Source organism: Pongo abelii, chromosome 8 (genome assembly GCF_028885655.2).
Source record: "Pongo abelii isolate AG06213 chromosome 8, NHGRI_mPonAbe1-v2.0_pri, whole genome shotgun sequence".
Classification (NCBI taxonomy): domain Eukaryota; kingdom Metazoa; phylum Chordata; class Mammalia; order Primates; family Hominidae; genus Pongo; species Pongo abelii.
This window is the reverse complement of record NC_071993.2, coordinates 99,371,471-99,385,835: the sequence shown is the minus strand read 5'-3', so window position 1 is coordinate 99,385,835 and position 14,365 is coordinate 99,371,471. Positions and strand designations below refer to the sequence as shown.

Sequence of the window (14,365 nt, the reverse complement as noted above, 5' to 3'; positions counted from 1 at the left end):
GGGCGGATCACCTGAGGTCAGGAATTCGAGACCAGCCTGGCCAACACGGTGAAACCATGTCTCTACTAAAAATACAAAAATTAGCCAGGCATGGTGGCAGGCACCTGTAATCCCAGCTACTTGGGAGGCTGAAATAGGAGAATTGCTTGAACCCAGGAGGCAGAGGTTGCAGTGAGCTGAGATCGCGCCATTGCACTCCAGCCTGGGCAACAAGAGTGAAACTCCATCTCAAAAAACAAACAAACAACAACAAAAAACACAAGCATTTAAGCTTTTTCATAAATCTGAAAAAACACCCTTTTACTTACGCAAAGATAGTGCAATTATAGCCCATAATAACTTCATCCAGAATTGGACAAACAACACTTCGGTAAACATCAATCTGTTTAGTAGATGCTCCAAACACCTAATGAAAAAAAGAATTAAAAAAAAAAATCAACCTCAAAATTACTCATTTTAATAATTTTGTTGTTCATATGTTAACTAATTCATAATTCAGCCCATTAGCAGCCATCTGACAATTCAGAGACAACTGAAATTTCTAAGTATACACAATTTTCCAGGTAAAATATGTATATTAAAATTATTTTAATTAGTGGATAATCAAGAAATTGTACCATATGTTACCATATCAAAAGTATATGTCTTCCTTGAGCTCTTGTCAGCCAATCCTCCAGTTCGTACACTAACTTCTTTTCGTACAGGATCACATTCTACTATTGAATGGGCGCTAGCTTTCCGCTCTGCCAAATTAAATGGTCTATAAAAAGAAATACACAAAGTCATTCAAGAGCTCTTAGTTCTCAGGTTATCAATGACATTTTCACTAACTACATTTGTCAAGAAAAATGCGAAGTTCTGACCACATTGTTGGTGATGGAGATTAAATCAGGACTAAATGATACTGCTAAAGCAGACAGTAAAATTATAAGTGTCTCAAGTTTCACGAATATAATTTTTTAAATGTTCAAAGATATGTTAAGACATTACAATTCTGGCAGCTTCTTAGAGTAGATACTAATAGAATTGTTTTGTTTTGACGGTAGAGATAGGGTCTCGCTGTGTTGCACAGGCTGGTCTCAAACTTCTGGGCTCAAGTGATCATCCCACCTCAGCTTCCCAAGGTGCTAGTATTACAGATGTGAGACACTGTGCCCAGCCACTAACAGGTTTTAACTTGTAAAAATGCCAAACTTATTTTTCAGAATTCCATTTCTCCTATTCTTAAAATCTCATCAAGGCTGGGCGCAGTGGCTCACACCTCTAATCCCAGCACTTTGGGAGGCTGCGGCAGGCGGATCACCTGAGGTCGGGAGTTCGAGACCTGCCTGACCAACATGGAGTAACTCAGTCTCTATTAAAAATACAAAATTAGCTGGGCATGGTGGCACATGCCTGTAATCCCAGCTACTCGGGAGGCTGAGGCAGAATTGCTTGAACCTGGGAGGCAGAGGTTGCGGTGAGCCAAGAGTGCGCCATTGCACTCCAGCCTGGGCAACAAGAGCAAAACTCCATCTCAAAAAAAAAAAAAAAAAAAAAAAATCTGATCAAATTAGGTTATGATGTAGTAGAAAAAACATGTCAAATTTGTGTTCAAAATACTAATCTGCCAGTAGATACCTGGCACAAAATAAAAGTACATAAAAATAATGACTAATAAGTTGAGTACTTACTATGTGCCAGGTACTTATTGTTTCAAGTGCTTTGCATTGTGCTCAGTTTGTCCACACAACACTGTGAGGTTGGTAATATTATTAGCCCCATTTTTAAATGAGTGAATAGACACAGAAGGTCTACACTGCCAACTGGATCAAGAGTCCTCATTCTATGGAAATGCCTGAGTAGGTATTTAGTTGAAATGATTATTTCCTCAGGAAGTCCTTTCCATCCTACGTGCCTCCCCAACCTGCTCCAACCAAGACCACATTAAATGTCTGCTATATATTCCTACAGCACCCTTTATACACCCTTCCTAAACATCACCTCTCTTATCATCTTTTTTTTAATGTGTTACCCACTAAACCTCAGATTACTAGATTAAGAAATCCTGTCTAGTTTACTGTTTCCCCAGCAACAACTACTATGCTCAGCACACAGTAGGTTCTCAAATATCTGTTAAACTACATTGCCTAATAAATGTCATCCTAAGAGGAATTATGGGAAAACTAAAAATAATCACAGTCCACAGAGTAGCATCCATAAGATAATTATATACTTAATACATGTCTGGGCCAAAGGGAGAGACATAATCTTGACCTGAGTTCATTTTTCCCATTGAGTACCATATATTTTGGAGAAAGTGCCAAACAGGAAATTATTTTCCCCTTATCACTAGATAAATCAAGTTGCTACTTATTTAAGAAGGATACCTCAACTTCCCCTGGCACAGCCCACTCTGAGTATACTTCTGAGTGATCAGAAGACCAAATCTGTGATCCTAGGAAACTTAACTCCCAGGTAGTATCTGGTAATGCTTTCATTTGCCAACTATACTAAAACCTACACAATGCATATAACCGACATGAATGTACAGTATTATTAAAACTTCAACAAAACTAAGGCAGAACCAACTTATACTGAGGTAGGCCAAGAGCATCAAGTGGAATGAATTGCTCTCATGTGGCTAAAGCTTTTCCAATTAGTCTATTATTTTTGGCATCCCCTAAACTAGTATCTTGCCTGGACATATAAAATTAAGTTACCAAATGTATACCATTCACATTGTCAGGACTGAGTGATAGGAAATTCATACAGATCACACATTCCTAAAAGTTATCAAAATTCTCAGAGAAGCTTTAGGGACTATCTGTACTCTAAGAAAGAGTACTGCCAAGTCATTAGTTTCCTACCGAGACTTCTCTAACTTATTAGAAATTGCAAAGTTTCGGCTGCTCACACTAACAAATCCATCAGTTTGTTGGCTTCACTATAGTTATATAAAAATTCAAACAATCAAAATGGTGAGGGAAGGGAGATTGAGGATTAAAAAAACCTAAGTCCTATCCTGAGGAGAGGTGCTAAATTAACTCATTCCACAAATATTCATCAAGTACTTACTATGTGATATGTAATTTTCTAGACACTGGAGATATAGCAATGAACAATACAAAGTTAAAGGAAAGAAAAAAACACCAAAATCCTGTGCTCAGGGAGCTTTTAATTTAGTTAAAGGAAGGAAGAGATGACTATCAAATGAATAAATATATTAGATGCTGATAAATTAGAAATGAAAATAAAGCAGGCCAGGCACAGTGGCTCATGCCCGTAATCTCAGCACTTTGGGAGGCTGAGGTGGGTGAATCACTTGAGGTCAGGAGTTTGAGATCAGCCTGGCCAACATGGTAAAAACCCATCTCTATTAAAAATACAAAAATTAGGCTGGGCACAGTGGCTCACACCTGTAATCCTAGCACTTTGGGAGGCCAAGGTGGGCAGATCACTTGAGGTCAGAAGTTCGAAACTAACCCTCGCCAATATGGTGAAACCTCATCTCTACTAAAAATACAAAAATTAGCCAGAAATCACTTGAACCTGGGAGACGAGGTTGCAGCGAGCCGAGACTGTGCCACTACACTCCAGCCTGGGCGAAAGAGTGAGACTCCATCTCAAAAAAAAAAAAAAAAAAATTAGTCAGGCATGGTGGCAGCCACCTACAGTCCCAGCTACTTGGGAGGCTGAAGCAGAGGTTGCAGTGAGCCAAGAATGCGCCACTGCACTCCAGGCCTGGGCAACAGAGCAAGACTCTGTCTCAAAAAAAAAAAAAAAAAAGAAAAAGAAAAGAAAGCAGTTTAAGGGGGACAGGAAGTGCTGAGAGGGGAAGATAGCTGGTTGCTATTTTAGGGTAGTTAGGGAATGCTTCTATGCAGGTGATATTTAAGCAGAACCTAAAAAGCAAGGGAGCCAGGCCCTGTAGGTATTTTGATGGAAAAATTTTTCAGGCAGAGAGAACAGAAATTGCAAAGATTCTGAAGTAAAAGCAGGTAGATGTATTTTTTAAATGTGTGTGTGAAATTAGCCAGGCGTGGTGGCACGCGCCTGTAATCCCAGCTACTCCGGAGGCTGAGACATGAGAATCGCTTGAACCGGGAGGCGGAGGTTGCACTGAGCCGAGATTGCGCCACTGCACTCCAGCCTGGGCAACAAGAGCGAAACTCAGTCTCAAAACAAACAAAAAACCACACACACACACACACACACACACACACACACGTGTGTGTGTTTAAGTAACCAGGGTTCAAAGACATCACAGAAAATTTTAGAGATTAATGAAAATGAAAATACAACATACCAAAACTTACGGGACACAGCAAAAGCAGTGCTAAGGGGGAAATTTATAGCTATGAATGCTTACATTAAAAAGCAAGAAAGATCTCGTATCAATACCCTAACTTTACAACTTAAGGAACTGGAAACAGAAGAACTAGTTATTTGTATCTTCTCTCTTATTGTTGAAAGAGTATTTTCAACAATTGTATGCCAACAAATCGGATAACCCAGCTGAACAAATTCCTAGAAACACAATACCTACAAAGACTAAATCACAAAGAAATGGAAATTCTGAATGGAGCTATAACCAGTAAAGAGGTGGACTCACTAACCAAAAATCTCCTGACAAAGAAAAGCCCTAGATCTGATAGTTTCACAGGTGAATTATACAAAACATTTCAAGAAGATCTAATACCAGTTCTTCTCAATCTTTTCCCAGAAAAAAATCTAGTAAAGGAGAGAACACCTCCCAACTCATTTTGTGAGGCAAGCATTACCCTGATACCAAAGCCAGATAAAGGCAACTACAAGAAAACTACAGATCACCATCCCTTATGAACACTGATAAAAAAAATCCTCAACAAAATACCAACACATTGAACTGAGCAGCACAAGAATTATACACCATGACCAAGTGGGATTTATTCCTGGAATACAGGGATGGTTCAACATGTAAAAATTGATCAATGTAATATACCAAATTAACAGAATGAAGGAAACCAAAGGATCATGTCAATCGATGCAGGAAAAGCATGTGACAAAACTCAAAATCCATTAGTCATAAAAATGCTCAACAAACTAGGAATAGAGTGAAACTACCTCAACAAAATAAAAGCAACATATGAAAAACCCACAGCAAACATAATTGATGGTCAAAGACTGAAGAATGTTCCTCTAAAAACAAGAACAGGGCCAGCACAGTGGCTCACGCCTGTAATCACAGCACTATGGAGCACTAAGAGGAGAGGATCACTTGAAGCCAGGAGTTCAGGATCAGCATGGGAAACACAGCGAGACCCCATCTCTGAGTAGTCCCAGCTACTCAGGAAACTGAGGCAGGAGGATCTCAAACTAATAAATAAAAGAACAGGAGCAAGACAAGGATGCCCAATGCCCACTTTCGCCACTTCCATTCGACATAATACTGTAAGTTCTAGCTAGAGCAATTAGGCAAGAAAGAAAAATAAGGGCCGGGCATGGTGGCTCACGCCTGTAATCCCAGCACTTTGGGAGGCTGAGGCAGGCAGATCGCGAGATCAGGAGATCAAGACCAGCCTGGCTAAAACAGCGAAACCCCATCTCTGCTAAAAATACATAAAAAAAAAAAAAAAAAATTAGCCAGTTATGGTGGCACATGCCTGTAGTATCAGCTACTCGGAAGGCTGAGGCAGGAGAATCGTTTGAACCCAGGAGGCGGAGGTTGCAGTGAGCAGAGATCGCACCAGAGTGAGCCTCCATCTCAAAAAAAAAAAAAAAAAAAAGAAAAAGAAAAAAAAAAAGAAAGAAAAAGAAAAAAGAAAAATAAAAGGCATCCAAATTGAAAAGGTAAAGGTTGAGGGCTGAGAGCGGTGGCTCATGCCTGTAATCCCAGCACTTTGGGAGGCCAAGGTGGATGGATCACGAGGTCAGGAGTTCAAGACCAGCCTGGCCAAGATGATGAACTCCCATCTCTACTAAAAATACAAAAATTAGCTGGGCGTGGTGGCATGTGCATGTAATCCCAGCTACTTGGGAGGCTGAGGCAGAGAACTGCTTGAACCCAGGAGGCAGAGGTAACAGTGAGCCGAGATGGCGCCACTGCACTCCAGCCTGGGTGACAGAGCGAGACTCCATCTCAAAAAAAGAAAAAAAGAAAGAAAAGGAAAAAGTAAAATTATCTGTCTGCAGATTATATGATCTTTTATATAGAAAACCTGGCCGGGCATGGTGGCTCACACCTATAATCCCAGTACTTCGGGAACCCAAGGGGATTTGAGGTCAGGAGTTTGAGACCAGCCTTGCCAACATAGTGAAACCCCGTCTCTACTAAAACTACAAAAACTTAGCTAGGCATGAGCGCATGCCTGTAGTCCCAGCTACTCGGGAGGCTGAGGCAGGAGAATCGCTTGAACCCAGGAGGCAGAGGTTGCAATGAGCCAAGATCGCGCCACTGCACTCCAGCCTGTGCAGCAGAGGAAGACTCCGTCTCAAAAGAAAAAAGAAAAGAAAGAAAACCGTAAAATTCATCGGGGCAAAAGGAGCTAGAGCATCGAGAAGAATAGCTAGTGGATATCGGGCTTAACAGCTAGGTGATGGGTTGATCTGTGCAGCAAACTATGATGGCACAGGTTTACCTATGTGATAAACCTGCACATCCTGCACATGTACTCCAGAACTTAAAAGTTGATGAAAAAAATAATAAAAATAAGGCCGAGTGCGGTGGCTCACGCCTGTAATCCCAACACTTCGGGAGGCCGAAGCGGGAGGATCACGAGGTCAGGAGTTCAAGACCAGCCTGACCAACATGGTGAAACCCCATCTCTACTAAAAATACAAAAACTGGCCTGGCGTGGTGGCGGGTGCCTATAACCCCAGCTACTCCAGAGGATGAGGCACAGAATTGCTTGAACCCGGGAGGCAGAGATTGCAGTGAGCCGAGATCACACCACTGCACTCCCGCCTGGGCAATAGACCGAGATTTCGTCTCAAAAAAAAAAAATAAATAAATAAATAAATAAATAAAAATAAAAATAATAATAATAATAATAAACTAAGGTTCAATAGTTAATTTAAAAAAAAAAAGCCGGGCACAGTGGTTCACGGCTGTAATCCCAGAACTTTGGGAGGCCGAGACGGGTGGATCACGAGGTCAAGAGATCGAGACCATCCTGGCCAACATGGGGAAACCCCGTCTCTACTAAAAATACAAAAATTAGCTGGGTGTCGTAGCGTGCGCCTGTAGTCCCAGCTACTCGGGAGGCTGAGGCAGGAGAATCGCTTGAACCTGGGAGGTAGAGGTTGCAGTGAGCCGAGATCACACCACTGCACTCCAGCCTGGCAACAGAGCAAGACTCCATCTCAAAAAAAAAAAAAAAAGAAAACCCTAAAATTCCACACACACACAAAAAAACTTAGAACTAATAAATGAATTCAGCAAAGTAGCTGGATACAAAGTCAACATGCAAAATCCAGCAACGTTTCTTTTTTTTTTTTCTTTTTTTTTGAGACAGAGTCTCACTCTGTTGCCCAGGCTGGAGTACACCTCCAGCCTGTGGTGGCTTGGCTCACCACAACCTCCACCTTCCGGGTTCAAGCAATTCTCCTGCCTCAGCCTCCTAAGTAGCTGGGACTACAGGCGTGCGCCACCATGCCTGGCTAATTTTTGTATTTTTAGTAGAGACAGGGTCTCACTATGTTGGCCAGGCTTGTCTCGAACTCCTGATCTCGTGATCCGCCCACCTTGCCTCCCAAAGTGCTGTGATAACAGGTGACAGCCACTGCACCCAGCTTCCAGTTACATTTTTATACACTAAGAATGAACAATCTAAAAAGGAAATTACAAAAACAACTCAATTTAAAATAGCATCAAAAAGAATAAAATATTAATAATTAATTTAACCAAGGAGGTGAAAGACTTATAAAATGAAAACTATAAAACACTGCTGAGGCCAGGCGCAGTGGCTCATGCCTATAATCCCAGCAGTTTGGGAGGCCAAGGCGGGTGGATCACCTGAGGTCAAGAGTTCGTGACCAGCCTGACCAACATGGTGAAACCTTGTCTCTAGTAAAAATACAAAAATTAGCTGGTCGTGGTGCCGCATACCTGTAATCCCAGCTACTCGGGAGGCCGAGGCAGGAGAATCACTTGAACTCAGGAGGTGGAGGTTGCAATGAGCCAAGATTGCGCCACTGCACTCCAGCCTGGACAACAAGAGCAAAACTCCGTCTCAAAAAAAAAAAAACTGCTGACAGAAATTAAGGTGCATAAATAAATGGAAACACATCCCTTGTTCATGAACTGAAAGACTTAATATTGTTAAGATGCCAATACTACCCAAAGTGATCTATAGATTCAATGTAATCCCTATTAAAATCCCAATGACGTGTTTCACACAAATAGAAAAATCCATCCTCAAATTCATATGGAATCCCAAGGGAGTCCAGATAGCCAAAACAATCTTGAAAAAGAACAAAGCTGGAGGATTCACACTTCCTGATTTCAAAACTTACTACAAAGCTGCAATAATCAAAACCATGTGGTACTGACATAAAGACAGACTTATAGACCAATGGAACAGAATAGCACTTAGAAATAAGCCCTCTTATATATGGGCAAATGATTTTTAATAAGGTTGCCAAGACCATTCAATCAGAAAAAGACAATCTTTTCAACAAATGGTGCTGGGAAACTAAATATCCATATGCAAAAGGATGAGGTTGGACCCTTATCTAACACAATATACAAAAATTAACTCAAAATGGATCAAAAATGTATGTAAGACCTAAAGCTATAAAACTCTTAGAAGAAAACATAAGGCAAAAGCTTCCCAACAATGGATTTGGCAATGATTTCTTGGATATAACACCAAAGATACAGGGAACAAAAACAAAAAGACAAACTGGACTTCATAAAAATTTAAAATGTTTGTGTATCAAAAGACAGCATCCCTGTGATCCCAGCTACCTGCAAGGCTGAGGTAGAAGGACTACTTGAGCCCAGGAGTTCACAACCAGTCTGAGCAATAAAGCAAGATACTATATTTAAAGGGGGGGAAAAATAGCCCAGGCATGGGCTCACGCCTGTAATCCCAGCACTTTGGGAGGCCAGGGTGGGCAGATCACCTGAGATCAGGAGTTGAAGACCAGCCTGACCAACATGGTGAAACCCCATCTCTACTAAAAATACAAAATTAGCCAGGCATGGTGGCGCATGCCTGTAATCCCAGCTACTTGGGAGGCTGAGGCAGGAAAATCGCTTGAACCCAGGAGGCAGAGGTTGCAGTAAGCCAAGATTGCACCAATGCACTCCATCCAGCCTAGGCAATGAGAGCAAAATTCCGTCTCAAAAAACAAACAAACAAACAAAAAAACCTAAGGGGGAAAAAAAATAAGGTTTTTTTCCAACATGGTGCAGGATCAAGGTAAAAAAAGAGAACTCTGGCCAGACGAGGGCTCACACTCATAATCCCAGCACTTTGGGAGGCCAAAATGGGTGGATCACTTGAGGCCAGTAGTTCAAGACCAGCCTGGCCAACAAGGGAAAACTCCATCTCTACTAAAAATACAAAAAATTAGCCAGGCATGGTGGTACACACCTGTAATCCCAGCTACTTGGGAGGCTGAAGCATAAGAATTGCTTGAACCTGGCAGGCAGAGGTTACAGTGAGCCGAGATTGTGCCACTGCACTCCAGCCTGGGTGACAGAGCGATTTTCTGTCTCAATATCTGTATGGAGGAGACTGGAGACGACTGACCCCAGCAGCCAAGGTGTTGGAGCAGCTCATAAGCCAGACCCCTGTGTTCTCCAAAGTCAAATACATTGTCAGATCCTTTGGCATCAGGAGAAATGAAAAGATTGCCACCCACTGCACAAAGAGCCAAAGCAGAAGAAACCCTGGAGAAAGGTCTAAAGATGCAGGAGTGTGAATCAAGAAAGAACAACTTCAACTTCTCGGATACTGGAAACTTTGGTTTGGAGATCCAGGAACACATAGATTTGGGTATCAAATGTGACCCATGCATTGGTATCTACAGCCTGGACTTCTATATGGTGCTGGGTAGACCTGGTTTCAGCACTGCAGACACATAGCACAGAACAGGCTGCACTGGGGCCAAACACAGAATCAACAAAGAGGCCATGCGCTGGTTCCAAAAAGTAAAAGAAAGGAAAAGACCACACGGTATCAATGAGTAAAAAGGCAACCCACAGTAATGGGGAAAAAATTTTTGCCGTTCATATATCTGAAAATATCCAAAATATATAGAAAATTCCTAAAACTCAACAACAAAAAAGCAAACCAATTTAAAAATGGGCAAAGGACTTAAACAGACATTTCTCCAAAGATACACAAAATGGCCAGTAAACACATGAAAAGATGCTCAACATCATTAATCATTAGGGAAATACAAATCAAAACTACAATGAGATACCACCTCACACTCAATGGATGGCTACTTGAAAAAAAAAAAACAGAAAATAAATGTTGGTGAGAATGTGGAGAAATTGGAACCCTTATGCACTGTTGGTGGGAATGTAAAATGGTCCAGCCACTGTGGAAAATAGTTTGTTGATTCCTCAAAAACTTTAAAATAGAATTATCATATGATCCAACAATTACAATTCTGGGTAAATACCCAAACGAATTGAAAACCCATATTCATAGCAACGTTATTCATAATAGCTAAAATTAAGAAGTAACTCAAGGCCGGGCGCGGTGGCGCACGCCTGTAATCCCGGCTCTTAGGGAGGCCAAGGTGGGCAGATCACGAGGTCAGGAGATCGAGACCATCCTGGCTAATATGGTGAAACCCTGTCTCTACTAAAAATACAAAAAATTAGCCAGGCGAGATGGTGGATGCCTGTAGTCCCAGCTCCTCAGGAGGCTGAGGCAGGAGAATGGCGTGAACCCGGGAGATGGAGCTTGCAGTGAGCCAAGACCGCACCACTGCACTCCAGCCTGGGCAAGAGAGCGAGACTCGGTCTCAAAAAAAAAAAAAAAAAAAAGAAAAAGAAAAAGAAAAGAAGTAACTCAAGTGTCCATTGACATATGAAGGTACAAGCAAAATGTGGTATATACATATAACAAATACTATTCAGCCTTAAAAAGGAAGAAAACCCTGACATTTGCTACAACATGGTCCAACCTGGAAGACATTATGCCTAAGTGGAACGAGCAAGTCACAAAAGGATAAATACTGTATTACGACTCCACTTTATGAAGTACTTAGAGTAGTCAAAATCATAGACAGTCCAATGGTAGGTGTCAGGGGTTGATGGGAGAGGGAAATGGGGAGTTATTGCTTAATGTGTATGGAGTTTCAGTTTTTCATGATGAAAAGAGTTATGGAGATGGATGGTAGTAATGGTTGCAGAATATTATGTATTTAATATCACTGAACTGTACACTTAAAAGTGGTTAAGATGTTAAATTTTATATTATGTGTATTTGAAAACGACTTTTTAAATTGGGAAAAAAATAGGGGAGGGAGTAGGAGGGGCATAAGAAAGAGAACCAGTAGCACATTATGTAGGGATCTGTAAACTTTAATCTGTGGGTCAAACCTGGCCCCTGCCCTGCCAGATTTAAGAATGATTTTTACAGTTTTAAAGTGTTCTTAAAAAAAAAAAAAGATCAGAAAATAATGCGACAGAAACCACATGTAGAGGGGTACGGTAGCTCACGTCTATAATCCCAGCACTTTGGGAGGCCAAGGCAGGTGGATTCTCTGAGGTCAGGGGTTCGAGACCACCCTGGCCAACATGGTGAAACCCCATGTCTACTAAAAATACAAAAATTAGCTAGGCATAGCAGTGTGCGCCTGTAATCCCAGCTATCTGAGAGGCTGAAGTGGGAAAATCGCTTGAATCCGGGAGGCGGAGGTTGCAGTGAGCTGAGATTGCATCACTGCACTACGGCCTAAGAGAGCGAGACCCTGTCTCAAAAAAAATGATAAACCATATGTGATCCACAAAGCCTAAAGTATTTAAATAAAATAAATATTTATTTCTCTGGGCCCTTTACAGAAAAGGCTTACCAACCCCTGAGGACCTTGCAACTCATAAGTCGCCTATTTACTAAAGCTTAATAACAGACTTGCACCAGGAAGGCTATTTGAAAAAAGGCTAATCTGAAAAAAAAATCTCTTTACACAAAAATTATTGTAAATATTAGACACAAGCAAAGAACTATTCATTGGTGATAAAGTAAATCTCTTCTAAGGCAAGACTTGAAATGTATATGGATCATAAACATCAACTTCAAGATAATGGTTAACTGTGGCTGGAGGAAAAGGGATGGAGAGGGAAAAGGGCGGCTCCAGCAATGATTGTTTTGTTTCTTAATCTGGGTGATGAATATACAAATGTTTATTACATTGTTCTTAATAATTTTTTGTAAGTCTGAAGTATTTTGTAACTAACATTAAAAAAAATTAAATAAACGCATACGGAAAAGGTAATATTGCCTGGTTTTATTAAACAACCAAAATAATTTTAAAATTTGCACTTGTTATATGCACTGCATTTTTAAATAAAAATCTTCAAACAACTACTAACAGAAGCCCCAGAGTACAACAACTAGTAAGTGTCACTGGCTAGACTTAAGACTGCCACCCAATTTCCTCTCTGGCACCTAGTTTAGAAACCTAGTCATCACCTTCGATATCCACAATTCAAGTTACCAGGTCTGAGTAAACAATAGCCTAAGAAAGTTTGTTGATACAAGTTTTTCTAAAAAATAACCTTTTAATTTTAGAATACTTTGGGGTTTACAGAAAAGTTGCAACAGCAACTGTTAACAGCCACAAAAACACACACACAAAACACACATACTTAGTAAACTGTGGAGAGCCTCTAAAAAGTTGAATAAATCAATTCTAACTAAGCAGCAGTTTCTAGCTCATTTTAAAATTGGGAAGTTATTTGGAAACCAGTCAGGGGAGGGCCGAACACCCCTCCACAACCCCTTATCTCGAAATATCCGTTTAATTTGGTCTATGAACAAACAGGCAAATGAAAGAGAAAACTGCAGCACAATCAGAAATTTACACTAGCTTAACTTGTCTTGATCTTTTAAAAAACATAAACTCACTTTATAACTTAATTTTTAATGTTTAAGGACAGAAATGTTTACTTGTTTAGTAGGGATGCAGAAAATATTGCATCTAGAATAAAGAGAACAGTGATTGATTGCTTTTTAGAGGTAATAATACCAACGTAAGTGCTTAACCATCTGCAAAACAGGTATTCAGTCTTACTTCCAAACTGACAAACTACATGAAGTAGCATATAAAAGTGACACCTAAATCTTTATTGACTATAGTTTAAAAATAAGAACGCACTTTTCAGTATGGAACAGTGATCAAATCAAACATGCTATTTTCTCCTAAAAATCAGACACACACAGCAACCGGGTGTCATTTTTATTGAACAGAACGCGGAGAACCAAGAAACTGGGACCCTCAGAAAATGCAAATAAAATCCCTCTCCCTGGACCGCGCAGTAGAGGGCCCAGCAGCGAAGCCCCGGCGCTCGGAATCCTGTCAGCCCTCTCCCTACCTGCATCTCACCACCACCTGGATGTTCTTCCCCTTCTCCTCTTTCTTCTTCGCAGACGAATTTGGCTGCGACGCCATGACGGTCCCCGCCAAAAAATCAAGGCCCGGCCGCTGACCTGGGCGCTGTGAGCAGCGGAGGGGCTTGGCGGCCGGCAGGAGCCGGAGTCTCCCTGGTCCCTCTCGGGCGCTGGCGTGGCCTGGAGGACCGACGCACGCAGCTCGGCGTCCCCGCTCTCTACTCGGTACTCTGGCCGTGGCGTTTGTCCCGCGCCAGCCGGAGCCGCCAAATCACTAATCTCGTCTCCGCTCGAATCCCCAGAAACCGAGCAACGACTCGGCGCCTCAATTTGAAAAAGGGACCGAGTAGCCGGACCAATGGCTGCGCTGGCGCGCAAGGGACCATGGGATGCAGTATCCTCACCGGAGCCCCGCCCCCGGAGCGTGGCCTACGGGAACGTAAAGAGATGGTCTGTCCGCTTGCTCCGGAACTTGGTAGTCCGGAGCCGAGACGCTAGAACTTGGTGTGGAACTTTTAGCGTAGTGTGGCTCAACTTACATAACGTCCCTAGCCCAAAATTCCCTCAGCTGCAGAGAGGAAATAATAGTAACCATCTCAGAGGGTTAGGGTGAGAATTAATGAGCTTGTGGAAGTAAATAGATTGGAATATATGGTAAGCACTCGCCATGATTATAATTATTAAAGAATTGTAAGAGAGGGCAGTAGAAGCACAGAAGAGAGGTCCAAAGCGAGCCGCCAACCCGGAGGCAGAGGCCAGACTAGTCTTTTTTTTTTTGTGAGACGGAGTCTCGCTCTTGTCACCCAGGCTGGAGTGCAGTGGCGCGA

At 41.7% G+C, this 14,365-nt stretch overlaps 1 protein-coding gene across 1 annotated transcript in view; it reads right to left on the bottom strand.

Moving 5' to 3' along the window:
- KIF11 (kinesin family member 11) overlaps positions 1 to 13,965 on the bottom strand; it is a 62,936-nt gene extending 48,971 nt beyond the window's left edge. Inside the window, exons 1-3 of the mRNA XM_002820977.6 lie at positions 13,523 to 13,965; positions 628 to 760; positions 309 to 406 (exon numbers count right to left, since the gene is read on the bottom strand). Coding sequence (XP_002821023.1) covers positions 309 to 406; positions 628 to 760; positions 13,523 to 13,599 — 308 coding nt within the window. The 5' untranslated portion in view covers positions 13,600 to 13,965. The remainder of the gene's footprint in view (positions 1 to 308; positions 407 to 627; positions 761 to 13,522) is intronic.
- Between the last annotated feature and the right edge of the window lie 400 nt (positions 13,966 to 14,365).